This window comes from Zootoca vivipara, chromosome 4 (assembly GCF_963506605.1).
Source record: "Zootoca vivipara chromosome 4, rZooViv1.1, whole genome shotgun sequence".
Lineage (NCBI taxonomy): Eukaryota > Metazoa > Chordata > Lepidosauria > Squamata > Lacertidae > Zootoca > Zootoca vivipara.
Window position 1 is genome coordinate 70,526,823 of NC_083279.1, and position 27,676 is coordinate 70,554,498.

Here is a 27,676-nt window from a genome sequence, read left to right on the forward strand (position 1 = left end):
CTTCTGAGCAAGGAAATGGGAAACCTGAACAACTGCTCAGCCAAGTAAACTCCTCACCTCCCTTTCATGCCCATCTCTGCAGCTCCAAGGAAGGAAGACTGGGGCTTGTTATGCTTGCAAGGGGGCAGACACATACTTGCCATGGTCAGCAAAAATGGTGGAAGATTGTCCCTTAAGTGACAACTTAAGAAAGCCCCTTTATGTAAATTGCAAATTTAACAGAGAAAGCTTTCTCAGGTTTGAAGTGCTGCAGACCACCATCCAGTTCCCTTAGGTTAGTAGACAGCCTTTTCAAATGAGGGTCCCTGCCAGAAAAAAATACAGCTGGTGGTTTGTCTGTAAGCAGGACACGGCATGAGTTTGGGTTTGGATGACATGCTAAGCCAAACCTTGGCTTAGTCTGCAGCAGCAGGACTAGAGGAGGAGCAAAGGAACCCAAGGAACCCACAGATCCATGCTAAACCATGTTTCACTTTGTATTATGCACCAACTGAGCCCAACCATGGATTAGAAATACAGGGTTAAAGCCAATGGTGGCTTTGCGCTTGGGGAAAGCATTTCCACTCACGCAAGATGGAGCAATCCATTGTAGCCCCTACAACTGGGGTGGGGCATTGAAACAATAAGTACAGAGGAGTGAAGTAAATGGAAGGGGTTCTGCGAAAATCAGGGACCCTCTCTTTCTGCTAGCACCAACCCACTATTTGATAGAATCCAGTCAAAATTAAAATAAAATGGAATAAACCAAACATGTATGCTAAGAAGGAAGTAGCACCTTACCTGGATCATCAGAGACATGGTGTCATGACCATAGTAGTGCAAAGAACTGTTTCGGTCCTCAAAGTTGTACCTGAAGCCTGCCAGGTGAACTTCACTGCATATATGAGATGCAAAAGCAATGGCAATTAACCCTGTGGTGGGATGCTTGGGTTTCTAAAAAAAAAAAGCAAAACAAAGCACAAAAATACAAGCTGCATAAAAGCAAAAGCATTTTATCTACAAACACACTCATCACACGAACACAATGTATTAGTGTTTGGCAGTGCTATTTTTCTAGAAAAAGAGGTGCTGCTGGAACTCACCATGAACGCCTCTTTTTAATGGCTATGGTGCCCATCTGAGAGGTCCCAGAACTGAGTTCTGGTCTGACGAGTTCTGGCTAAAAAAACAGCCCTAGTGTTTGGTTACTTATTAAGGAGAATGAAATGTTTTGCCTACATTAAAAACTTTCATTTCAAGCTTCAGAGAACTAAAAACCAGACTCAAAATACTTTGCAGCCTATATTATAGTCAAACCAGGGACTCGGCTACATTGGCGGGGAAAAAACACCAGATGGTGCTGTGGAGTTCTGTTTTTGCTAACCCGGTTTCTCATACAAAGTTTGCAACGCTTTTAACTGAAACGCTGCTTTGATGTGTCTAGATCCAGCCCAGGATTATACCATTATTAGGAGCATCTAATATTAGGAACCTCTCAAATTTCACAAAACAGCAAGCAAGCTTTTAGGTTCTCCAGAACTCACCTTCTGGCTGGATATTAAACAAAAGAACAAAATGGTCTGCTTGGCCATCTAGTATTAAGGAGGAGTCCTTGAGAACTCAGATGCTTGCTCACTACTTTATAACATCTGAATTGATCCTAATAAAGGTATTACCATATTGTGGGTTTATGTGTCTTCTATCTATAGCACAGGCTCCCTGTGGCATTGGCCGTGTTACAGAGTTCCTCACAGGAAACTCCAAAGCCAAATGATATTTCAAGGTGCTTGTGGAAGGTGCTTGAAATACAGCACAGAAGGAAGGAAAACAAACATGCTGACTTCTATTCGTACAGGCTGTGACTTAGGGTTTATACAGCTTCCAACTCATATAGAATGGCAGGGACAGTAATAGTTCTCCTGAAATGAGCAGTGTGAGATAATACTTACCACCTGTTTGGAGAACCTTGTAGGCAAGTGGAGCAGTTCATACGCTGTTTTCCTGGTAATGGTGGGATCAAGGATTCTGATTTGGCTGGGTTTATATATCATTTGTGTTGCTGGTTTCTTCCAGAAGGCATTTGTTCTCTATGGAACAAAGAGCTTGCATTTAACATTTTAAAATTGTACCTCTGTTACATCTTGGCAAGTCACATTACTGGAAGGGAAATTATCTCGATGAGGTCACATATCACTAAGAGGGGATGTTATTTTTAGTGTTATCCAATCCTTTACCCATAGTAGTCCTGCAGCTGCATGATACAGCTCAAAATCAGGTAATGCAAAGCCTCCTCTCTCTTTTCTGTCTATTAGTAACTACATTTTCAACAATGTATGCATATTAACAAATAAAATAAATCTGGCTTACTATTAAACGCTGGCCACTTAGCAGATCCCAAAGCCATTTTAAGTCATGGATCTTGAAGACAACAAGAACCGCAGTTGTGTTAGGGTCATAGTGAATTGGATCTGAAAAACTAGACTCCGGATAAAAGAGCCGGAACGTTGTCTTTCTTCCAACATCTTCTTCATAGCCTACAACAGGTCCATTATTCATTCTGTTGAAGAACATTAAAAAAAACTGGTTATACAAAAAGAAATCCCATTTTTCCGCAATACAGCTTCATGCCTACACAGATGCTCAGTTGTGAGTGGAGGCCCCGCTCCCCACTTTGTGATGAAATAAGACACATGGACATAAGCATTTTAGGTTAATGGGCTAAAAAAGACCACAACTTTATTGGTTACAGAATGTGAGTGGTATTGGCTTAGGCATCAGATCCGAACATACTGTATGTGACTCCTGCCACTCCTGCCCGCTCTCCGTCACACAAGGGTTACCAACCTGTAGGGGGAGCTTGTTGATGCAAATCAACTGGAAGCTTTCCCCTAAAGCAGGCATCCCCAACCTTCCGCCCTCCAGATGTTTTGAATTACAATTCCCATCATCCCTGACCACTGGTCCTGTTAGCTAGGGATCATGGGAGTTGTGGGCCAAAACATCTGGAGGGACGCATGTTGGGGATGCCTGCCCTAGAGTCACCGGAGGGTCGTGCCATGGCTCTAGCCACCACCTGGGCATCGGACAGGAACCATGACTGCCAGATCCCTTTAACGGAATACCCTTCAAGGGGAGGGGTAGGTGATGGCCCCAACCTCTCCTCCAACACACAGCACATTTTCCAATGCCTAACCGCCAAACCTTACAAAGTTGTGAAGATTTGCTACAAGGTAATGTAGGCGAAAAACCAAGTGGCTGGTGCCAATCTGCTAAGTGGAAAAAATTCCTGCCAGGCCCCTTGGACAACCAAGGTGACCAACAGAGGTCCATAGCAAGGTCAAGTGCAGAAGCAAAACCTAGAGGGAGGGAGGGCAGGTGATCCGAGGAAGCTGGAACAACAAAGCAGTGCTCGTGTGCCTGCGGCCGTTTTTAAACAATTTTTAAACAGCCATTATTAAACAGATTGGTTGGCTAGGGTGCATGACGTGGGCACAGGACTCCAGTGGTGCAGAGGCCCGGCCACCACCACCCCACGAGTGCCGGAAGCGATTCCCACTCACAACACCTCCCGTCGGGGAAGAGGAAAGGCTTTCCCATTGAACACCAAGCCAAACCATAGCTTAATAAGAATGGGGAAGCATGCAGGTTGTAGCCCTGGGGCTCCTCCCGTTCCTGCTTTTGCTGTGCTACCTGCTGCTAAGACACATATGCCCATCCCACACAAAACAAAGACAAGAATCAAATCACCAGAGGACACCAACTCCCAAACTTATCAGGCAGGGTCCTTTCCGAAGAGTTTTGGAGGGAGGCCGGAAGACAAAGCGCTGGCCTCCAGCTGCCCATCCCTCTTCTTTTCTGTCCCTATGGAGAACATTTCTGGGCACACCTGGGCACAGTGGCATTCTAGGGAAAGGAAGGGAAGAGGGCAGGGTGGGTGGAAACCTCCACTTCTCTTTCTAGGCCAGCACTGATGAAAATAAGGCCACTTATTTTACTATTAAAAAGCCCCACCCAACACCATTTTTAAAAAAATGGGTCGGGGCTACCACAGTGTTAACAGGAGCAACGGTGGGCAATGTAACAATACTCCTGTCTATATAAGGTAGTTAAAGAAGAAGAGATCTATAAAGAAGAGATGGTTTAGTGAAATCACTGGTAGCACCTCCAGACTTCCCATTGCCAATATGCAAATTAGTCTTGAGCAAATGCTTCTATTGCTGGACAAACAGTTCAAGAGTAAAGTGTACATTCTCTTTAACGAGAAGCAAGTTATTGAGAAATCTCACTGGGTTCTGAGAGATTACAAAGCCCGGGCTGGCTGCTGCTGGTGGAACAGAGAAACCAGCTGCCAAGGAATAATTAACCCTTTAACACCTTCTCATATACTGCATTTCTCTTCTTGTCCCTATGTTCCTTCCTATTCCACAACTGCCAGCACTACCACCATTAGAAGATAACACAATAGTAAACGTATACAGTGGTACCTCTACTTACGAATTTAATGTGTTCCGAACACACATTTGTAAGTCGAAAAAAATTGTAAGTCGAATCCCATAGGAATGCATTGGGAGAAAAAATTCGTAAGTCGAAGCAACCCTATCTAAAAATTCATAAGTAGAAAAAATCCTATCTAAACCGCATCCAAGATGGCGGACGGAGCTCCATTTGTAAGTAGAAAAAATTGTAAGTAGAGTTATTTGTAAGTAGAGGTACCACTGTATCTTGCAGATGGTTGCCAGTCACACAATTTTCTGGACGTATCTATTTGCATAACTTCAAACATTGCCTCCAACCGACCCCACTCCACCCAAAAAGCTGGAAATTATAGGATTTGTACCAAAAGAGAAGCTGGCTATTTTTTAAAATACTACGGTAGCACCCAGGACTGATGACAGTGGCCTTTAAATCAAAAGGGAATAGTCATGGTAGCCACTATTTTGCAGAAGAACAAAAGATTCACACAGGGAAAATGATGCTGAACAATAGAAATACTTACTAAAACTTAATAATTAATGCAAAAAAAAAATCCATTTACCTTATTACCACATCATAAGAATCAATGGTCTCCCCCAGACTCTTGTTTCGAAGCACCCCTCCATTGCCAACAACAACACATTTTTTACAGGATGGGCTGTTGCAACAAAGAGATTGAAATCAATCAAAGTTTTGTGGAGAAGATGCTTTTCTTGGGGAAGGTTAATTTACCCCACTTCACAACATAATTAGCACAAACATTTAAACCCTGAGACAATTTGACAATGAAGGCGGATAGCCAACCACTTTAGGAAAAAAGAATAGGGAATATAACCAGATGATTGGAGGAATTAAATAGAAGGGGGGATTTTAGGGCCGGCTAGCCCTCCTGGTAGTTTTCTGCTCCTGAATGCAGCTTCTGAAGCTTCTTTTCAGGTTTTCCTCTTTTTTAAAAGTAAGAGAATGCAGGTCTTTTATTGCTCTTGGACTCACGGTCGGGGTAGCCAATGTGGTCCTGTCTAGATGCTGTGGACTACGATTCTAATAATCCCTGGTCATTGGCTGTGCTTGCTGGGGCTAATGGGAGCGCCACAAAGCTCTTCTTCCGCTGTGTTTTTCATAAACCTGCAGTGAAGCCCCTTCTCCTGCTGGGCCATACAAGCGGTTAATAGATCCTTCTTCTGAAGGACCTCAATTGCCATTCCAGCCACCTACCTAGACAGCACCAGGCAGTGGGTACGTCCTGTCCTTGAGGTCCTTCTAGCTTCACAAGCCTCTGCTTATGAAACACGATGGCATTCTCAAAGGAGGCATTAATTGCTTATCATTCTCTTCCTTCCATTCTTCCCTCCCACCCAGGAGCCTGAACAAGAATGCACAATGTGCACAAGAAATTCATGAATATATCTTAGCTTGGCGCTTTGTTTGCTGACATAAATGTATACAGTGGTACCTCTACTTACGAATTCAATGCGTTCCAAAGGCACATTCGTAAGTCGAAAAAAATTGTAAGTCGAATCCCATAGGAATGCATTGGGAGAAAAAATTCGTAAGTCAAAGCAACCCTATCTAAAAATTCGTAAGTAGAAAAAAATCCTATCTAAGCAGCATCCAAGATGGCGGACGGAGCTCCATTCGTAAGTAGAAACATTCGTAAGTCGAGTCATTCGTAAGTAGAGGTACCACTGTATAATGTAACAAGCTTATTTGTTATCTGTGGGTGGGGGGGTGGCACTCATGAGCCAGATTATGAAGCAGCAAACAACATTGGTTCATGTAACATCTCGGTGCGGAAAAAGCAGACAAAGGCAACTGCTATGTGACAGCTCTCCAAAACCAAAGATCAGTGCTCAGCACACAGCAACCAATCTACATTAAAACGACACAATACCCTCCCACCTTCCTCTCCATTCCCCAGCAACAGCAAGTCTAGTCTGTGGTGTTGTTTGCACTGCACAACCCTTGACCACAACCTTTATCCAAATCAACCTCTTCACGCCCCAGGGGAAGTCAGAAATGTTCGTTTGTACTTTGGCATTGTTTTAAACATAACATACTTTTCTCCCTTCTTCTCATCCTTTTAGAACAAGGGTGATCCAAATGTTGGGAGATGAAGCTAAATGTTGGGAGATCTGGGACAGACAAAAAGAAGTACTTCTTCACAAAGCACAATGGAATTCGCTACCACAATATGAGAGGTGAGACTCTGTGTTGACCAGCAGGTAATGGCTTTTTCCACCTGCCTTGCCTCACCCTCCAGCCCTAAGAGAGCCATTTCCAGAGAACTGGGAGGGGGGAAAGACTCTGTTTGCCATCAGGAAGTGGTTGGTTTCACCTCTGCTGCCTCTGCTGTTTAATTTCCAAGCAAAGGGTCTGCTGGTTTCTCTTTAAGGTTCCCAGACTCAAAAGAGAGCAGGGAAATTAAAGGCACAGAAGTCCTGTCCACTATTGAGTCTGGCAACCCTACATATAATATGACTTTTGCTTTAATTATGATGTTTACCTTAATTTGTAGCTGTTTCTTTGTTAACGGTGTTTTATTGGTTGCAATTGTTTTACTGGTGACTTCTTCATTATTCTATATGATTTGTGTTGCTTTTGTGGTGTTCTATTGTGTTCTATCATGTTCTTGCTATTTTTTGTAAGCCACTGTGGAATGAAAGTAAATGAAAAGTGGCATAGAAATATAAAAAAAATCAAATCAAGTTGTAGTGATGGCCAGCAACTTTGATGGCTTTAAAAGGGGCTAGAAAAAATTGTGAATGATAAGGCTTTCAAAGGCTAGTAGTTGTGTTGGATATATACAGTGGTACCTTAGTTTTCGAACGTAATAATCCGTTCCGGAAAACAGTTCGAGTTCTGAAACATTTGAAAGCCAAAAACTCAATAGCCGACAGCTAGGCCTCAGGATCTTGCACTCAGCAGAAGCCGCATGGCATGTTCGACTTTCGAGGCGCATTAGAAAACTGAAGCATTTAGTTATGGGTTTCCGGCGTTCGAAAACCAAAAGGTTCATCAACGGAGACGTTCAAAAACTGAGGTGCCACTGTATTACCTGCAGTATCACAGGCAACTACGAACATGAGTCTCGAAGCTACGGACATGAGTTTGACCAAACTGCGGGAGGCAGTGGAAGACGGGAGTGCCTGGCGTGCTCTGGTCCATGGGGTCACGAAGAGTCGGACACGACTAAACGACTAAACAACAACAACAATCACAGGCAACATGAATGGACCAAGATGACTCAGTTGGTAGAGCATGAGGCTCTTATCAGGGTTGTGGGCTTGAACCCCATGTTGGGAAAACTCTTATGCTCTTCCCACAGGCATCTTGGCTAGCCACTGTGAGGACGGAATGCTGGACTAGATGGGCCTTTGGTCTGATATAGTAGGACTCTTCTTATGTACTTAGTTTTACCTTATCCATATTTAAAAATTAAGCCATTCTCAAATATGAAGTTATGGTGTAGAATTCACAGGACATTAAAATGGGACCAGCTGGTGAAGGGCAGGTAATTGAATGGACATTTTCAGGACCCACCCTGAAGCCCATTTTTTGGTATCTTTTTCTAATTACATGTTTTTAAATTTGCTCTTTTAAATGATTGTAACCTGCCCTGTGACCTTAGGCTAAAGGGTAGATAATAAATTTAAATCATCATCATCATGAAAATGGCCAACAACATCTTTAAAATAAATAAATAAATGTTGATGTCAACAACTGAAGAACTGCCCAGATTTTTTTCTTCTTTAAATGAACAATCAAAAGGGCATATCCTCCAAACACACACAAAACTGAGTTCCAATTTCCATTCAGAACTCAACTGAGCTATGCATTGAGCAATTCCATCTTGTGAGTCCTGGGCTGAGTGTTTTTGGTTTTTTACATGAGCCTTAATCTCAGCTAAAATGGTAGCAATTATATCAACCCAAAGACTGTATTTTTCATCAACAGTTGGCAAAAACACAAAAATAACCTCACCTATAATCTTCAGTGAATACTCTGCAGTTTTGTAGTCTTGAAAGTGCCATATGAAAATACCTTTCTGTAATACAAATTATTTTAGAAAAATCATTAATTAAGAATCAACACTTTATTGTACCAACAAAATTAAACGTAATTGTGTTGTGTGCATTTTAAAAAAAGATATTAAATCGTCAGAGGTCAGTGTGAGTTTGTTAAATAAGCTTATGGCCTTTTGATCTCATGAACACTGTTGGAGCAGAGCCTTAAAACCCTAGCGGCAATAGTCATACAAAGCTTGGGAAGAATACAAGTTTCTAGTGCTTATCTCTATTCCATGTTAATTGATGGAAATATATGGAAGCAGCCTATAATTCCCCGCTCCCAGCCAAGGTGCCAGAATGTTTCTGTGATACACATCCTCACAATTAAATTGGGCCCATTCTGCACATTCCACATCCCTGCAGGCACCACCTGCAATTCAAATGTTTAAAATGAAATATTGCATGGACCTACCAAAACATGCATGAGCCTCCAACATTTAGGAGTTAACTTCTTTTAATAACCTTTGTCTCCCAGGTCAAGTTATGCATTCAATTTCTCCTCTCCACCCCAATTATAAGCAGGTAAAGAAGGGTGCATGCAATACCATGTATGAAGTAGAACGTGAAGAGGGAAGCAGGAAATCAGATTCTACATTTTCCATATCTGCTTGGGGTTGTACCATACTGCCTTTAAACAGCAACACCTCAGAAAAACTTTACACCCATTAATAAATAATGAAAGGTTCACTTTCATCATTTAATCTTGCATAACCTTATATTTAATGCAGCACATATCAATTGCTTACCTGCTCCTTTTATTCCATAAGGTAGTTCGATCTTGTGACTTCCACGGTCTCCAGACACTTTTACAAAATTGTTAGTGCACAGAAAAGGATAGAATTTTTCCCCCCTAGAGGAAAAAGAGGGGGAAAATATTAAATTGTTAGTTCATTTGTTTTATAAAATAATGCCACGTTTTGGTGCCAAAAAAGAAACCATCCCAAGACTGCTTACCAACATTTCAGACAAGAACAGACAATAATTTTAATGCATTATAAATAACACCAAAACAAATAAAAATGGGAGTAGTTAACAACCAGCACATACAACACATCAATAAAAAATGAATGAAACAAGTAAATTTGAAAGGTCTACGTAAACGTAGAGGCAAAGTCATATGTACATATTTAGGAAGAGATTTCCAGAAATGTGGGGCAACCTTAAGAAAGGCCCGGTCTTTGGTGTCCGCTTCGGTGATGAGCCTTGATGACTATTATTAGTCTTCTGTTTCAGTGTATCTGATGAAGTGTGCATGCACACGAAAGCTCATCCCAAAATAAAAACTTAGTTGCTCTTTAAGGTGCTACTGAAGGAATTTTTTTATTTTGTTTTGACTCAGACCAACACGGCTACTTACCTGTAACTATTATTATTATTATTATTATTATTATTATTAGACAGAAAGCAGGGCCTCTGAGCCTGGTTGTAGGATCTAGGAAGATTCATATGAGTGCAGCCAGTCCCCAATCTTTCAGTGCTTTAAAGGTCAAAACAAGCACTTTAAACTGAGCTGGGAAACAAAGAGACAGCCAGTGTAGACAGCACAGTATTGCTTGGTTCCCACAAGTACAGTCAAACCTCAGTTGTTGAACGCAATCCATTCTGGAAGCCCGTTCGGCTTCCAAAATGTTCTACAACTGAGGCATGGCTTCCGATTGGTCGCAGGAGCGTCCTGCACTCAAGCGGATGCCGTGTTGGATGTTCGGCTTCTGAAAAACATTTGAAAACTGGAGCATTTACTTCTGGGTTTTTGGCATTCGGGAGCTGAAACATTCCAAAATGGAGGCGTTTGGGATCTGAGGTTTGACTGTATCTTAAAAGTTGTATTCTGTGCAGGCTAAAGTTTCTGAACTGTCTTTGAAGGCAGTCCTACATATTGGATAATTTCCTCTGCATGCAACCAGAGCATGTGTAGCTGAGGCAAGATCTGTTTCTCCAGAAAGAGCTGTGGCTAGTCAACTAGCATAAACCAAGGCACTCCTAGCTTACTAGGTCACCATTGTCTCCATAGATTGCACATAATCCAAGAGAACCCCCAAACTGTGCACTTGGTTCTTTTAGATGGAATGCAACTTCATCCAAAGCAGTCTGTTCAACACTCAGAACTCCCATCTTTTCTAAGTTAAACTTCATTGAGTTGCTCTCACCTATCCAAAATCTCCCTTTAGACATACATTCAAGGGTTTTCAGGAAACATTTGTTATGGATGCCAAATAAGCCTGACTATTCCATAGTAAATGCCTTTTCTGGAAGCAATGATCACTGAAATGAGAGCAAAGCTCCCACTAGATTTCCAGAAGTGACTTTTATGTTATATGAAAGACTGAATAAAATGCAGTAATCAGGAAAGCAGGGAGATGGAATAAAGTGCCTAAAAACTCCTTTTAGGAGGGAGTGTGTTATTTGTGAAGGCTGTTAAAGCGAAACAGAAAACAGAAGCGAACCATTTTCATATGTATATTCTGGCAAGTGTGGCTTTTATCGTCAAAAACCAGCTGGCATCTCGCATACAGACTTGAGGCTTGATATGCATTGCTTGGTACAAATCCTCATGTTTTTTGTGGCTCTAGAGCTGCACTGGTGAAAAAGAGGTCCCTGCTCTTGTTGTACATACGGTAAATCTGCACTTAGGATGGTCTGTGCCCACACTTGACTTGTGTAAAGTAGTTTGATTATACTGCACTGATGCAACAGACTTGGTGCTGAACTGCACTGGTTTTTCAAGTCACAGGCATATTTTGGATGAACTGCAGTTCCGAAACCATCTTCAAAGGTAGCCCAGGACAACACCTTGCAATAGTTTAAGCTGGAGAATATCAGGGTGTGAATAACTGAGGCCAGACAGTCGTACAGAAAGTGCAGCAGCCTAAATTGGTAAATGGTGCACTCTGCAACAAAGGCAACCTGAACCTCCAGTGAGTAGGCTGCTGTTGCTTACTGGAGGGAGAGAAGCGAGACAGAAGGGAGGCAGGTGCAGTGCAAACCCACTGGTAGAGCCAATCTGGTGCTCCTGCTGGTAATTTGCACCACAAATACCTCCCTGTCACCTTGCCCCTCCTGATCAACAGCAGCAAACCACCTGCGGAGAAGTTAGTGTAGTGGCTCCATCCCACCTAGTGAGCTGCTTCTGCTAAGAACTTGTTCTTTTGGGGTTCAGGTGGGAAGCCTGTGGATCAGGAGCTGCATGCAAACCACAACCTTATTGAACATGGCCCTCAATACCTTCTGAAGCTGTCCCACTCTTCTATCCCATCAGAGTTCCTTCCTTCTTGTTCATGCCTTGCTTATTTTTCTGTGTAGTTAGTGCAGAACTAGAAGGACCAGAATTTTTTTTGGGGGGGGGTTAACATGAACTGGTGTGGGTGTTGTTCTTTTGTTACTTTTTTCCTGACTGCATCGCCTAGGGCAAATGTCTGATAAGCGAAGTTCGTGAGCACACATGCCAAGTCAGAAAATAATTGTCTTCACTTGCTTTCCAGAAAACTGTATTGATCTGAAATGCTTAAAAAAAAACAACTCATCAGTATGTTTATTTGAGAGTAACCCCATCAAATCGAATAGGGTTTACTTAAGAGTAGAATCTGCATAGGACTGCGAATTCTAACCCTTGATAGCCACGGTGAAAGCTGGTCTTTATTTGTAAATCCAAAATATATCTTTGTCTCGCTCCACCCACCACCAACATGTGGACATCAACAGATTACCATCAAGGGAATGCAACTAGCAAGAGAAAAGAAGTTGCCCACCCTTGCTTTTGGAAGAGGGGACTGCTAGCCCATTCAGCACATGGTGACCATTAGTAATCTGGGTTGATGACCCCTTCCCCCCCTTTCCCCTTACTTTATTAAAGATGAAATGCCAGGTTTGTAAGGGCAACCTTTTATTTGTCCTTTCCTGTCTCCTCCATCTGTAGGGGGCAACCTAGAACAACAACAAATTCACCATATGAAAATAGACAGACAGACTGATAGGAGGTAGTGAACATCTGAAGCAAAATTTTATATACACAGACACACAACACACACTCCATTTTATTTACATACAATCTGTTAAACCTGCCGCAGCATTCAATCTCAAATTAAGTCTTTCTAAGTCGCAATGATTTCAGTGCACAAGAGTCATATGCTTTAAACTACACAACGCGTGATGCTGAGTTGCATATGTTTTCTCTTCCCTGGTTTATGGGCTACTTATTCTGCAAGTTCAAGGACTGATAAAAAGCACCCAAAAGAGAACTTTAATAGAGCTGAATACAGAAGGCTCTGAAACATGACATGCCCCACCCACGTTGCCATATAACACAAGCTAAATTGAAAAGGAAACTGCCAATAACATAGTGCTGTTATACAAATATAAGGTGCAACTACATTTGGAATAATTCTAAGAAGGAGGGTTGCAGCGTTTGGGGCTTTTTAATTCAGAGAAAACATGAGTAAGCGGGTTAACAATGGGTGTTAAGTCTGTGCTTTTCTTGTGGTTTATTTCTATGGATCATGGCCATAGCTGCCAAGTTTTCGCTTTTCTCGCGAGGAAGCCTATTCAGCATAAGGGAAAATCCCTGTAAAAAAGGGATAACTTGGCAGCTATGATCATGGCGTCAGTGCAACTGGCATGTGTTTCAGATAAAATATACCATTCACGAACTTTCTGTGGCCCTGATACAAGCTCTTGTCTTAAATTCAATCCGGAAGGTACAGCAACCATCCTGACTTTTAAGAGGTACATTCTAATCAGCATACTAATCTTACATTTACCAACACAGTTGAATTACTGCCCTCCTGTAAATAGGAACCAGACTTCACAGAGATAATGTGAAGACTAATATGGAGTAGGAACCGATCTTCACACAGATACAGTCATACCTCGGGTTACAGGCGCTTCAGGTTGCGCGTTTTTGGGTTGTGCACCGCACCAAACCTGGAAGTACCGGAACGGGTTACTTCCAGGTTTCGGCACTCGCGCATGCACAGGACCACTAAAATCACACTTTGTGCATGCGCAGAAGCACCGAATTGCGGCACTGCGGGTTGCAAACACTGCGGGTTGCAAACGTGCCTCCTGCACGGATCACATTCGCAACCTGAGCGTCCACTGTAATAAAATCCTCTTTCAAGAGTAAATTTATGATTCAGGAACTGTATAACCATATTGTCTTCAGAAAAGTGTAAAAATTAAAGCATCATGGTGTTCCAATCTGGGTATTAAAAATCACTTTAAATTGTGAAATCCTCAAGCATCCTTAGTCAAAATAAGGTAGTGCTACCTTTTCAGATTAAATCCCACTCAGGCCAGGCAGGGATGGGGGGGAGGGGGGAGAGACACTTGCCTATAATGTAAATGTCACAAGTAATTCTGCAGTCATTTTGTTTTTCCTCAGACACATTTGCTAACTAATGTACCAACATGTTTTCCAGCTCCTGAATAAGACATGCAATTGCCATAGCTGTCAAGTTTTCCCTTTTCTCGCAAGGAAGCCTATTCAGCGTAAGGGAATTTCCCTTAAAAAAAGGGAGAACTTGACAGCTACGGCAATGGCAGAGGTACAGCCGAACGATTCTTTGAGAGATCTGCAGTGACAAATTAACAGGTAGTTTGTCTAAGTCTAAGAAGATGTTGTAATTACCAATAGTCATTTGTCCATCGCAGGTTTCGGTGGAGTATAACATACATCACTCCTGCACCCAAGAGAATCGCACATATGATCCGTTTCATGACTGTCAAATCTGAAACAAAAGTTCAAAAGACAAACCTCAGTGTTATTTCTACATGTCAAATTTGGGCGAAAGAAAGAAAGAAAGAAAATCTGTCACCTGTCATTTATCAGTTTCACAGGTTTTTTTTCAGTGTATGGACTACTCACTCCAATTCCAGCTGAAGCACAAAGGAGTTCATTGACATGCTTGCCTATTAATATGATATGAAGGCAGCTGTGTTTGCTCAATAGGTTTTAAGGTGTTTAAATAAACCAGTCATGAAACAAACCTTGCATAGTCTTTGCTCTGAGCCTGGAAAATTGGTAGATATTTCACAACTGTTTGACCAGCTATCGAAGCTAAGTTCTGTAATAATATCCTCTGTGAGCCTGGTTAAGGGCCTCACAGCAATCTGTTCCTATATTTGTTCTCTGTCTTTGTTTTCAGCTCGTTTCCTTTCTGCTTTCTTTATGTAAAACACCTCCTCTGCAGCAAATATTGTGGCTTGCTGAAAACAGCTCAGCACGTTCTCTCTAACAGACTATTTCCTAAAGATGGCTTTCTGTACTGAGCATCTTGGTCAACCTGCTTCAGCAAAATAGAAAAGCTCTATAAAATCCCCAAACAGGCATAGACTTTAGATTTATGCAAGGGGAGCACCCTATTAAATGGAGAACCAAGGCTGATTTAAATTCTCAAGAGCACAGATGGCTGGGGGGCGGGGCGGGGGGGGAGGGACTCTAGCATTTCTTTCCTCAATGGGGCCAAGATGACATTTGTGCTCACTCCAAAAAACCTACTACCTCAATTTGGTGCCTGTTGGGAGTGCAACAGAGAAGGCCATGTTTGTTGGATCTGGACAGATCAGCCAGGAAGGAGAAGCCAGTTGGGAGGGAAACTGCCCTTTTGTAGGACTTGTCTGGTCAACCAAAAGGTGACTCTAAATCAGGCATCCCCAAACTGTGGCCCTCCAGGTGTTTTGGCCTACAACTCCCATGATCCCTAGCTAACAGGACCAGTGGTCGGGGAAGATGGGAATTGCAGTCAAAAACATCTGGAGGGCCGAAGTTTGGGGGTGCCTGCTCTAAATCAAGCAGTAGTGTAACAGCAAGTCCTTGGGGGAGGAAAGAAGGGGTCTTCCTTTTCCCTACTACCTGTTTTCCTTTGGGTTTCAAAGGAGAGGTTCTGAAGCACCCCTCATACGGAGCCAGGGGCTGTAGTGCTGACCACATAGCAGGGGTTAAGATGGCAGCCTAAATGGGCCAACACATTTTGTCCAATTCCACATCCAGATGGAGGGTCTTTAGTCGTGCCATATTCATGTTGCTGAGATGCCCTGGCTAAGGACATCTGTGTGCCACCCATTTCTTGTTCCTACCAACTGACTGCTTTCAATGAGGGGGGCTGACACTGTGTTATTTTTATTGTTATTATTTGTATAGCTTTAATATATTTTTATATGTATACATATAGTTTTAATTTAATTTTAATTTTTTAAATAAATAAATAAATTTCTCTCTGTTTTTAGCTGTTCTTATTTTTATTTGTAAGCTGCCTTGAGTCACTTCCACGGAAGAAGGTGGGATATAAATAAATACATCATAATAATCCCTGGCAACTGACAACAACAACTGGGCCTGATGGGAAGTTGTAACTTTGTGGAGGGGGAAACAGATGGGGGCACCAAGTTGGGAAAAGTTGCCCTAAAGCATTCATCAGATGAACTCAAATGGTTCAACATTCTGCCTTAAAAGCATGCAACTATGTTTCAGACCCTCTTCGAACACTTATTTCATTTTTAGATGAAATGCTAATTTTGCATATCTCTACCTCTCTCGTGAATTTAGGTGGGCATTCTCTATTAATTACAACTTTTAAAAACCCCAACAACAACAACAACCTTAACACATTACAGCTCTAGTCGTTAAAAGACTTCGCATTTTTGAGCATGTCTGGCCATCCAGTGCATTTGTATAATCTAACACAGGCATAGGCAAACTCCGGCCCTCCAGACGTTCTGGAACTACAATTCCCATCATCCCTAGCTAACAGGACCAATGGTCAGGGATGATGGGGACTATAGTCTCAAAAACATCTGGAGGGCTGGAGTTTGCCTATGCCTGATCTAACAAATCCACCCAAGAAACAAACATGAATATCTGGACAGCAGTTACCCCCACCCAGCTGTTTCAGTTCATGGTACACATGGAAAGGAAAGGCTTTAAATTTTATGGATTGTTAACCTGGACAGAAAGAACTAGCTAGAAAGAACTATTCATGCTTGGCAAACATAAAATGATGTTAATTGATTGTAATCTGCAAAGGCTTGAGCAAACTGACTTCCTGACTTCCTCCCTATGATCACTACTTACTGAACTGGGTAAGCCTGCTGTATTGCCCATAGTGTACAAGACAATCACAATTCTATACAAAAAAAAGGGAACAAAAATGCCATGGTGCCCGAAAGACCACCAAATGAGTTGCAGCATAAGCTTTGGTGGGGGGGGGGAACCCTCATCAGATGCATGACATGTTATCCACAGCTAATGCCACGGATGTGTACTGGCTGGAACCTGACTTTAATATCTGCCACTGTCTGGTATATCTTAAGGAGGTTTAACAAACTGAAATACATTGTCCTCTTTCTATGCTCCTCCCAATGGAAAGATGCAAATGGGGACAGATATACCCTGCTTTAAGTTGTTTACATACTGTCTTCTCTTGTATATTATTTACTACAATGCTCGATGACTAAGCTCTTTAGCGACGAAATGTCTGATTACCGGAACAATGTCCGAGCACTGAACCACTGGTATATCGCAAGTGGACTCTTTACTTACTGTGTTTGCAATTATTTAAGATAAAACCTGTTTGGGAAAGAAACTACTTTTGCCATCTTTATGGACATTTGAAGTTTGTATTGCTGCATTTTTGCTGCTCTGTTGTTTTAATATGGTTTTGAAATGCTGTTAAAACGATAAACTACCTTGAGCTCCTTGCAGGAACAGCAAGGCATACATTAATAACATCAACAGATTTGACAAGAAAAGGAAAAAGTGAGTGAGGAGGATAGCAAGAACTGAAGCAGCTACTACATCTCTGAATGGGATCAGGTTGCCTTCCTGCTTGTCACGATGTTCTTCCTGGGAGGTAGTGGGTGCTTCTGAGTGGCTCATACTTCCCTGACTGCGTTCAGCTCTGCAGTCCCAGCACTGTTACTGATTCCTATTACTGCTAACATTATTTATGAATACTGTTGTTGTTTTAAATTGCTTTAAACACTGCCCTGGGAGTGGTAACACTTAAAGGTGGAGTATAAGTTTCTAAATAAATCAATACACACAAATATTTTAAGGTGCCACAAGACGCTTTCTTGTTTTAACAGCGACCCCTCTGGAGTCACTCAGTACAGACACAAGCTGTTTGAAAAAAGGGCTTTTCCACCAGCCCTGTGCTTTGAAGTCCCAGAAATCGGGGCTTCAAAGTGCAGCATCACCTGATGTCATAGTGCAGCCCCACCCACTTGTCAAATTTGTTCCACCAGGAGTAAGGAGATAAGAACATGACCTGCTGGCCAGAAAAGATTGCCTACCCTTTCCTTAAGGGAAGACAGAGTGGGACCCTGGAACCAAGAAGAAAAAGATGGGCATATTTGCCTTTTTAAAAACCTGGATTACCTGTCACAGGGCCATGTGCCTCTGCAGGCTAGGCCTACCCTCATGATTGGCATGCTATCCTCACCCACCCACCCAACCACGCATTTGACAACTGTGGCCAATGATCTCCCCAAGTATGGACGAGGCTCTTGCTGTTGCCAAACATACAGCTGATGGGGGAGGTGGGCACTGGTTGCAACTACACGTACAGCAGGGGAAGTCTATGAAGCCCAACAAGCTCCTCACGGACGCTTTCAACACATTAAATTGTGCATCTAAACTGCCTACTGTGTATTCCAGGCATAGGCAACCTTGGCTCTCCAGATGTTTTGGAACTACAACTCCCATGATCCCTGACCACTGGCCCTGTTAGCTAGGGATCATGGGAGTTGTAGTTCCAAAACATCTGGAGAGCAAAGGTTGCCCATGCCTGGTGTATTCCTTCAAGCAAATCTGAGCCTCGCTGCCATTCTTCAAATGGCTCCTATTTAAAGCCATTTTTCAAATGGCTCCTATTTAAAGTGCCCGAGGCTCAATTTTCTTCCTTGTGCCAACATAAATACTACATTCATAGGTTTTTCAAAGTTACTTATGTTCATAGCACTAAACTGTTTGCTTTCTCAGAGTATCTTAAGCTATCCTGATAGCAGTAAGCCAGAAAGCAAAAATCAACAATGGTGTGTTTTTTGTGTGTGCGTGTTCTTTTTGCAGGAACAGTGTGTTTTGTTCTACTAGTATTCTGAATTAAAAGACTCCCTAAAGTAGAGGTCATTAACCCCCAAGCCCAGAGGTTGGATCAGGTACCCAAAGTAATTTTTCTGTCCCATGGACTCATTTGGGGGGGGTTGCAGTAAAAATGGAGGATGACGTAGATCAGGGGTTCCCCAAACTAAGGCCTGGGGGCTAGATGTGGCCCAATTGCCTTCTAAATCCGGCCTGCGGACGGTCCGGGAATCAGCATGTTTTTACATGAGTAGAATGTGTCCTTTTATTTAAAATGCTTCTGTGGACTATTTGTGGGGCATAGGAATTCGTTCTTTTTTTCTTTTTCAAAATATAGTTCGGCCCCCCACAAGGTCTGAGGGACAGTGTACTAGCCCCCCGCTGAAAAAGTTTGCTGACCCCTGACGTAGACACAGCACAGGGGAGGGGGACAAAGTTTTCTGCCCATCCCAGTAACTTGATGGGGGGGGGGGGTCCCCTCTTCTGGTTAAGATGGCGACAGGTCAGACAGGCAGCTCCAGAGCGTCACAGATCTAAATTGAATTTTATTCGATTTTAACCTGTTTTAAACCAAGTATTTTATCAACTTTCAACTGTTATTTTAACTTGGAAGCTGGAGAGCAGATTAACAGCAATTAACAGGCCTAGGGCTTATCTGTTTTGTTGGCAGCCCCTTTTACTGAGTGGAGATGTGGGAAGCGGCTGAAAAAGACACTGTAATTATTGAGATTTTAATTTGGCTTTAACACAGGTTTTAATTAGACTTAACTTGGACTTGTTTTATCAACTCCCCATTATTTTGGAGACCTGAGGGCTAGGGGCTGTGTTTGTTGTTTGCCAGTCTAGGTGTCCCCTTTTAAATAATTCCACAGTGTAGTGAACAAAGAAGCGTTTTAAGTTGATACATATAAATCGCTTGGAGATGAGGCTGAGAATCAACCGCTACGAGAAACTGACCGGCCAACCTGGGAGGAAGCTGGCCTCAATAAGAACTCTTATATCTTTAAATAAGGAATTTATATTATTTCCTTCATCTTCCTGGGTTACAAAAGGCTTACAAACTTGGCCCTCCAGCTGTTTGAGGACTACAATTCCCATCATCCCCGACCACTGGTCCTGTTAGCTAGGGATGATGGGAGTTGTAGTCCAAAAAACAGACAGAGGGCCAAGTTTGGCCATCACTGCAATGGGGAAGATGGTACTCACTTGTGCCCAAGCTTCTAGGGGCCCCCCTCTCCACAAGGAAAGCCAGAGGATGGGCCCAGCATCAGAAAACCATCCTGGACTTTTACAGGACAGACAACAACACACCAACGGGGACTAATATAACAAATACAAGGTGCTTGAACGCAATTCAGCCTCTTGATAATCATGAAAGTAGATTTTATGGGTTAATTGTGCCGTTAATTTATTTAATTGGATATTTCTTCTAGTTCTTGCTCAGAATCTTAATTTAAATAGCAGTGTTGTTCCCCAGATTTTTCTCAGCCATTCTGATATGGGAGGAGGATTTTCATTTCTCCAGTAACATCTGCAAATCAAAAGACAGAACTTTTTCAACTTCTGTCCAAATCATACATAGCAGGACTGTTTTAGGGTTTAGGGTTCCTGGATGCAACAACGGAATGTCTAGGCATACTTTTTAAATAACAAGAATACAAAGCTGCAGCTAAAATCTTATATTCATTTTTTACATGATCTAGTCCTCTTCTGAAGATTGCAAAAAACAAAGCCATGCTTCCTCTGCCCACCCCTCTAATATTCTTAAGAGGGTCTCTTCTCCAGTCTTCAGAGAGTGGCTGGAAGGGGGGAGGCAGAAAAAGGTCCTCCTTTCCTTCCACTCTGCAGTTTTAATCTGAAATCTTAGGTGCAGTACTGTGCCTAAACCCCAGAAACTGCTCGTGCTATTAAAATTACTTGTCACAAAATATGCCTAGAACAATGGAAGTTTCGAATGCTGCTTGGGGGTAACTGATGTTAGTGTTTACACCAAGCTTTTAATACAGATTTAGAGTGAATGTCAAGACTTGAGAACCAATAATGTATGTTCTTAGTTGTACCATAACAGTTTCCAGAACTGTTATTATAAATCTCTTATTCTCCCTTAATTGCTTTGTCTATTTTGAATCATCTTGAGATAGAGGCGAAGTTTTACTGCTTGAAAATATCTTGTTAGGACAGGTATTTCAATGTCTCCATTGCTTCTTTTCCAATACAGGTTTTCGCTGGTGATTCTTTGTGGTTTTATTTGACCAGGTCATTTTATTTTTAAAAATTGGTCAACGTTTCAATTTAAAACTTTCAACTTCCAATGCATTCTAGGGTTTTGAGGGAAAATAATTTCTCTATTCACCAGTCCTACAAAAGTTCATAACCATCAACCTCTGCTACCTTCCTTCAAAATTATATTTGTAACGCCTCTTGTTTTGCAGCAGGATGCTATGACTCCTGCTCACATAACTGCTTTTTTGACTCTTGTTTTTGCCGGTACACAGCTCTACAGCATCCTTTTTTAGCTTGAGAGTGGGGAGGAGAGAACCAAACAGAGTATTCTAAATGTGGATGCACCATGACCTTCATAAGAAGCAACCCACTTGAACTTTGCAAGAGCTTTGGTCTCTATTAGACTCCTCCCACTTCCTCTTAGCACCCAGATAAAATATAGCCACTAAGAAAGAGGAAGCTGTGGGTAAACCTTTCAAACAGCAAAAACACTTTTTTCTGGCAGAACTCCTGTGCATTTAACAGTTGCCTGGCAGGCAGTCATTTAGCAGCTTGAAACATTTTCCTACATGGTGAAGTGGTGTGGAAGGCTTCCTTTTCCTGAGCATGTTTGCCGTCCAAGCAGCTCTTAAATTACAAAGAATCCTTGGCAGAAAAGAGGCTACCAACAGCATTGGGCCCTCCTTATCTGCAGATGAAGGAAATAGAATGATCAATATAGGAACAAGCAGACAAGGGAAGTATGGGAGGATTGTGGGCAATATATCTTCTTCTTCTTCTTTGGTGATCCCTCGTAGACGAGTAAGAAGCAGCAGTATGTGATGTTGCTATTGTCTCTTCCTCTGCCAATACGAAAAAGGGTTTGGAGAGGACCTCATATCAGCTGGACTCCACATAAATGTGGTATCTGCTTCTGTTCGGAAACCTTTGAGTCATATCAGGCTCTGTAAGAGGCACTCCTTTAGTTTCCAACCAAAGGATAGAAAAATTTGATGAAGTGGCAACAAAACTTGGGAACCAGGGCACTTACTTAGCCCAGCATCTTCTTGTCACAGTGGCTAGGCAGAGGCCTCCAAGAAACCAGAAAGTGGGGCACAGGTGCAAAAGCACTTTAGAGGGCTAGGAAAAAAGAGGGGCTGACCAGGGGCATAAGCAGTTGTGGGAGACAGAGGCAGAACACAATGTTAAGTTCTTCTTCAGGTAAACATGCCTACATCAAAGAAAGAGGGGTCTCTGTTTCTCTCTCTCTCTGTGTGTGTGTGTGTGTGTGTGGTTGGGTGGGTGGGTGGGTGGGTGTAGCTTGAAGGTAGAAAGATGTAGCACCAAGTCATTATTCCAGGGGAGGAGTCCTAGAAACAACAGGCAGCCAAGGATAATGAATAAATAAGGTCAACCTGGACGTAGGACTCAATGTATCATTAGAAAGCACACCAGAGTTTTATATTTTAATAAAAGGTACAAAAATGATTTCCACAGAGACTGCACACAAAAGTGGTTCCTCCTGCAGCTACATGCCCGATGAAAATTTTTCCCCTGTGCTGGAGGGGGTGCTTTTTGTTGGGATTCCAGTGAGGGAGAGAACTAAGCCTCACAACTTCGTACACTCTGGTCCCTGTAAAAATTGTTTTTTACTTGCCTATTACTATTACTTTCAAAGCCCTAAACGGCTTACTAACAATTCACTTGGTGTCACATCTACTTTGGGTCTTATTCAAGACAGCAAAAGACCTTGAGAGGCTAAGGATAGTAGAACTGGAGAAGTTCAACTTCTGCAACATCCGTTGTCATGGGCACTCCAAAAGTACCTAACAGTCCTGCATGTTTCGAAACTTACTCAAACTAAGTTTGTATTTGTCGGGGGTTTGTTGCAGCTACTCTTGAGTAAAGACGCTCCAGTCCGATCTGTCTTTTAAGGTTTTATTGTGCATATTATTTACAGTGCAGAGATAGCAGAAAACATGACCTAGTCACTCACAGAATCCGGCAATGGCGCCCTTCTGCTTCAGGGCCAGCATAATAGCTTGGGGACCCCGAAACGCCGCCCCCTAAACCTGCGTTTGGGCGCACGCCTTACTTAATTCAGGCACCGGAAGCGGCTGCGCTCCCTCTTCCACCTGTTGATTAGGGCAGTGCAGGGGCTCTGACACATCACTGAGCCCTCCTTCCTCCACTAGTTGGCTGGGGCAGTGCAAGGGCTCAGATGCCTCACTGAGCCCTCCCTCCCTCCCTCCCGCTCCATTCCTCATTCCCCACCCCATCTGAGCCAGAGTGGCTGATCCACATTAAACCTCAAAGCTTGACCCATCTCATCCACAAGCAGATACCACCATCTAGGGTTTCCTTATGTCCTCTTTTTCCAGGACATGTCCTCTTTTTCATGGGTGGAGTCATCATAGCAATTTATAGTTAAAAGTAAAACTCGGCAAAAGTGTCCTCTTTTTTCTCTTCAAAATATTGCAACCCTATACACTGCTAAGCGACCTTCAGATAAATAAATTATTTTTGCAAAATAAAACACTGCCCGCTCAAGCAGATGAGTGTGCCAACATAGATGAGAGAAAGTTTTATGTTTTGTTTGGGAAGGTAAAGCATTCATTCATTCTCATACCTGAAATTATTGTAGCGGGGTGTGCGTGTGTGTGATTTTCAGAGAGACTGTTACTAGAGTTAACATTCCCTCCAATGCTATAAACTACACCAAGATTCCTCCCATGCAAAAAATATGGGGGGGGGGAGACACACACTCACAGGAACCATTTTTTCCAAGCCTAATTGTGAAGTGAAAGGGCAAGAGAGTCATAGCACACAGGGAGAAGAGGGTTAATCCTCCCCTCTCCAGTCGAAACTCCTCCCTCCAAAATGGTCAGCAATTAAATTTAAAAGCATCCTTCCATTATTTCAAGTGGAAGCATATTTTCAAGTCCCGTTGCTGCACAGGGGAAGATGTGAAGAAAAGCAGGTTGTGGGCCACATAGGGAGCCCTCCCGGGCAGCATCTGACCTGTAGACTAGTAGTTTCCCAAATAGCTTGATGCTAGAAATGTATACAATTATGCCTGGCATGGGGAAAGAAAGAATTCCCTCTCGTTCATGATACTAAAACTCAGGTTCCTCCAATGAAGAAATTGCTTAGCAGCAATAGAGGTTGGTCCCTTGCAGTTGCAGTGTACAAGTGCTGCCCCTTGCAGAACTCAGTGGGGAAGAGGAGAGGGGCTAAACTAGAACAAGTTCTCCCCTTCTCCAATTGGCTCTGGCTCCCCCTACTATTGGTCTGCCTGCCTTCCACCCCAGTGGGCACCAGCCACCATGGAGTAGCAGCAGATTCAGAAATGACTACCTATTCATGCAATGGGTGTTTAATTTATGGAACTCACTCCTGCGAGCTGATGACGATGGCAGTTATGTTAGATGCCTTTAAAAGTGAATTGGACAGATCCATGGAGAACATGTGTCTACCAGTAATGACAACTGTGTGGAACCTCAGGAACATCAGCTGCGGGGGAACACAGAAGGTCTGCTGCCCTCTTTTCTGGCTTCCCAAGCAATTAGCTGCTGTGGGTATTTTGGCCTGATCCAGCAGAACATTAGTTAAATATATAAGTGCATTTTGCTGCACAAGCTGCATGGCTAGTTTCTGGGCAGCTGCTATAAATTAAGCAGTAGCCTGGTCGCGGAGAGGGCTTCACAGTTATGGATTCCATGTGCTTAACATAGCTGGGGTGCATTGTGTCCAAAACCCCCATGAGATATAAAACATTTAGATTCAGAATATCTATCTCCCATGCACATACTTTTAGCCTATCGGCCATCAATTGCTCAAGCCTGATTTACAAGCCACAGAAGGCAAAGGCAGGCATAATACTGTTAGAGGTATGGATTACCCTGTTTGAACAGAAACGGCAATGTAATGGAAAATGCATTAAACATACAATTATATGAGATAATGGGCATTTTTTTTTAGAAGTTCACGGATCGGTCAAGGAAGGAAACATTCCTTATATCTTGTAGCAGGAGTAGCATGGACAGTCATTAGTTAGTGCTTACGAGGAAAGAGGCAAATTACGCTGACAGTAGGGAGTGTCTTGTTTCTGAAGAGCTTCAGTATGAAACAAAACATGCTGCTGAGCACTTGGCCAAAAAAAAAAAAAAGCCAAGCAAGCAGAACGCTAGACAGCTAATTAAACTTCTTTTTTTTTCAGAAAGCTACTCAATTCTAAAATAATCAATCAGCAAGAAGCTGTTCTTGCTTACAAGCAGTGCCAAAGCTGACTGGATCTGTAGATCCCTGGGGTACAGATAATGAAAGCACATTCCCCCCCCCCCGCCCATTTTCCCCCATAGCAACTTTGTTACTTACAGAGCAATCCAGCAGAATCATGGCTAAGGGGCTGTTATGAGGTCTATGAGTGCTGCTCTGCCACTGGAGAGGGAGGCTCTCTGGTACGTTCATGTAAAGCTCCCTGGGCAGAGAGATCTCATCAGTGGTGCGTATGGTATTTCCTCTCCCTCTCGTCCGTTTGTATGCCCCCTAACTCTGTTTCAAACGGTTGTGGGGGGGGGGAATCCAGACCGTATTTACTGGGCACACAACTTCAGGGTATACGAATTTGAATGGTTCTCCTCCACAACATGGATCACTGCTCCTAATTAAGTCAGGCTCAACAACCCCCCCCCTCCCATTCCATTACAAACTGCAGGCTTGGGTTTCTCAACAGGCCCTGCAATATATATTTTCTCTTTTCCTTTTCCCCTAATCTTTGGATTTTAATTTTTGTTTTTGCTTACCAGATTAAGTTCAAGTCAACACTGCTCTGATCTTTTAGGCAGTCCCAATAAAGGCATCATCTACTGTTGCTCTGATATTTGTTTTCCCTAATGGGCCAGTGTGATTTTTCTGCTCCTAACAGTATTAACTGTATCATTAAATAATAATAATAATAATAATAATAATAATATTTTATTATTATTATTATTATTATTATTATTATTATTATTATTATTATTTGGGTCTTTCAGCCCATCCTAACACCATTCAGATGCTTCTGAGCTAGGGTTTGTGGGATTTATTCTTCAGGAACATCTGGTGAGCCAAAGGTTCCCCACTCCTGCTCTAGTCTTCCCTTCCCTTCCCCATCCTCTTATTTCCTGACAGCAGAATACCTCATTTTCTAAAAATATATTTACAGGAAAGGAAGAATGACCCAGAGATACTATATACTGGATCGCTTTTTATATAAATTGAAAAGGGTTGTATGGGAGAAGTAATGTGAGCATTCCAATTGTAAGCTAAAATCAAAGCACAAAAACGCCATACTGCAGTTACAATTCATGCACCCAGTCTATAAAGAGAGGTTTCAAGGAGACTTTTGCAACAGCAGCCTGATTTTCAGAACCACTTCACTTGTTACAAAATACCTTTGAATCTGTGTAGGAAACAATGTGCAACTCATGTGTGGATAATCATGTGCGATGGTGACACACATTGTTGCTTTTCTTAAGAACACAGGAATCTTCCCCATACCAAGTCAGACCATTGGATCCACTTAGCCCAGTATTGACCTTGTTTGCACATAACACTATGCCAAAGTTAACAGTAACCACAGTTAAAGCTGAGGCATCAAGTAGATGGTCACTTAAACTGTGGCTTATTACATTCCCTTTCCCCATTAAAGGAGACGCAAGCCAAGAAGAACTGCTCTTCACTCACAGCCCTAATGCTTTGGGGCAATGACAGCTCATTAACCATAGTTAAGAAGGGGGTCCAAGTTCACAAATAATACTAAGCAATGGTGGATGTTAACTAATGTTTTGTGAACCAACAACAACAATTGGTTAATGAGTGAGCTTTGGGCATAGTTAATAAACCATAGTTAAGCTGCCTGGCCTGGGTTCACATTAATGCTAGCCCATCATTTAAGAAACCACATATTAATAAACCTCGGCTGAGCATAATGTGCGAACAAAACAACTTTCTATGCAGACCGGCAATAGCTCGCCAGGTTTTCAGAGATGCTAGGGGTTCAACCTGGAATCTTCTTCATGCAAGGCAGAGACTACCACTGAGCTGTGGCCTAAGCTATGGTTCAAAAATGTTTTCCCCACTTTTCGTGCACAAACCAGGAAACTATTATTCCACATCACTTGGGAAGACAGGCAAACTAATATCAGTGTACTGGAAGAAGCAAAGATCATCAGTGTTGAAGTAATGATTCTTCAACACCAACTTCGTTGGACTGGTCATGTTGTGCAGATGCCTGATGATTGTCTTCCAAAGCAACTACTTTATTCCAAACTTAAAAATGGAAAGCGTAATGCTGGTGGTCAAAAAAGAGGTTTAAAGACTGTCTCAAGGCAAATCTTTAAAAATGTAGTATAAACACTTACAACTGGGAAACACTGGCCTGCGAGCACTCCAGTTGGAGAACAGCCTTTACCAAAAGTGACTTTGAAGACACTTGAACTCAGGACGCAAGGGAGAAACGTGCTAAGAGGAAGGCACGCTTGGCAAATCCAGACCGAGATCAACTCCCACCTGGAAACCAATGTCCCCACTGTGGAAGGATGTGTGGATCCAGAATTGGCCTCCACAATCACTTACAGACTCACTGTTAAAAACGTGTTTATGGAAGACAATCTTACTTGGCTACGACTGAGGAGAAGAAGAAGAAGAAGAAGAAGAAGAAGAAGAAGAAGAAGAAGAAGAAGAAGAAGAAGAAGAAGAAGAAGAAGAAGAAGAAGAAGAGGAAGAAGAAGGTGGTGAAGCAGTCTCTGCACTTGAACAGACGAACAGCAGGCATAATAAAAATTCTTTTCTGAAAAGAAACAGAGAAAAATCTGCAATTCATAATTCTGATTTTTGCTCT

The 27,676-nt window shown here is 42.5% G+C and overlaps 1 protein-coding gene across 1 annotated transcript in view; it reads right to left on the reverse strand.

Moving 5' to 3' along the window:
• ST3GAL6 (ST3 beta-galactoside alpha-2,3-sialyltransferase 6) overlaps positions 1–27,676 on the reverse strand; it is a 48,306-nt gene that overhangs the window by 3,794 nt on the left and 16,836 nt on the right. Inside the window, exons 2-9 of the mRNA XM_035114581.2 lie at positions 14,143–14,242; positions 12,360–12,440; positions 9,266–9,369; positions 8,434–8,497; positions 5,015–5,110; positions 2,347–2,536; positions 1,929–2,066; positions 781–933 (exon numbers count right to left, since the gene is read on the reverse strand). Coding sequence (XP_034970472.2) covers positions 781–933; positions 1,929–2,066; positions 2,347–2,536; positions 5,015–5,110; positions 8,434–8,497; positions 9,266–9,369; positions 12,360–12,440; positions 14,143–14,231 — 915 coding nt within the window. The 5' untranslated portion in view covers positions 14,232–14,242. The remainder of the gene's footprint in view (positions 1–780; positions 934–1,928; positions 2,067–2,346; positions 2,537–5,014; positions 5,111–8,433; positions 8,498–9,265; positions 9,370–12,359; positions 12,441–14,142; positions 14,243–27,676) is intronic.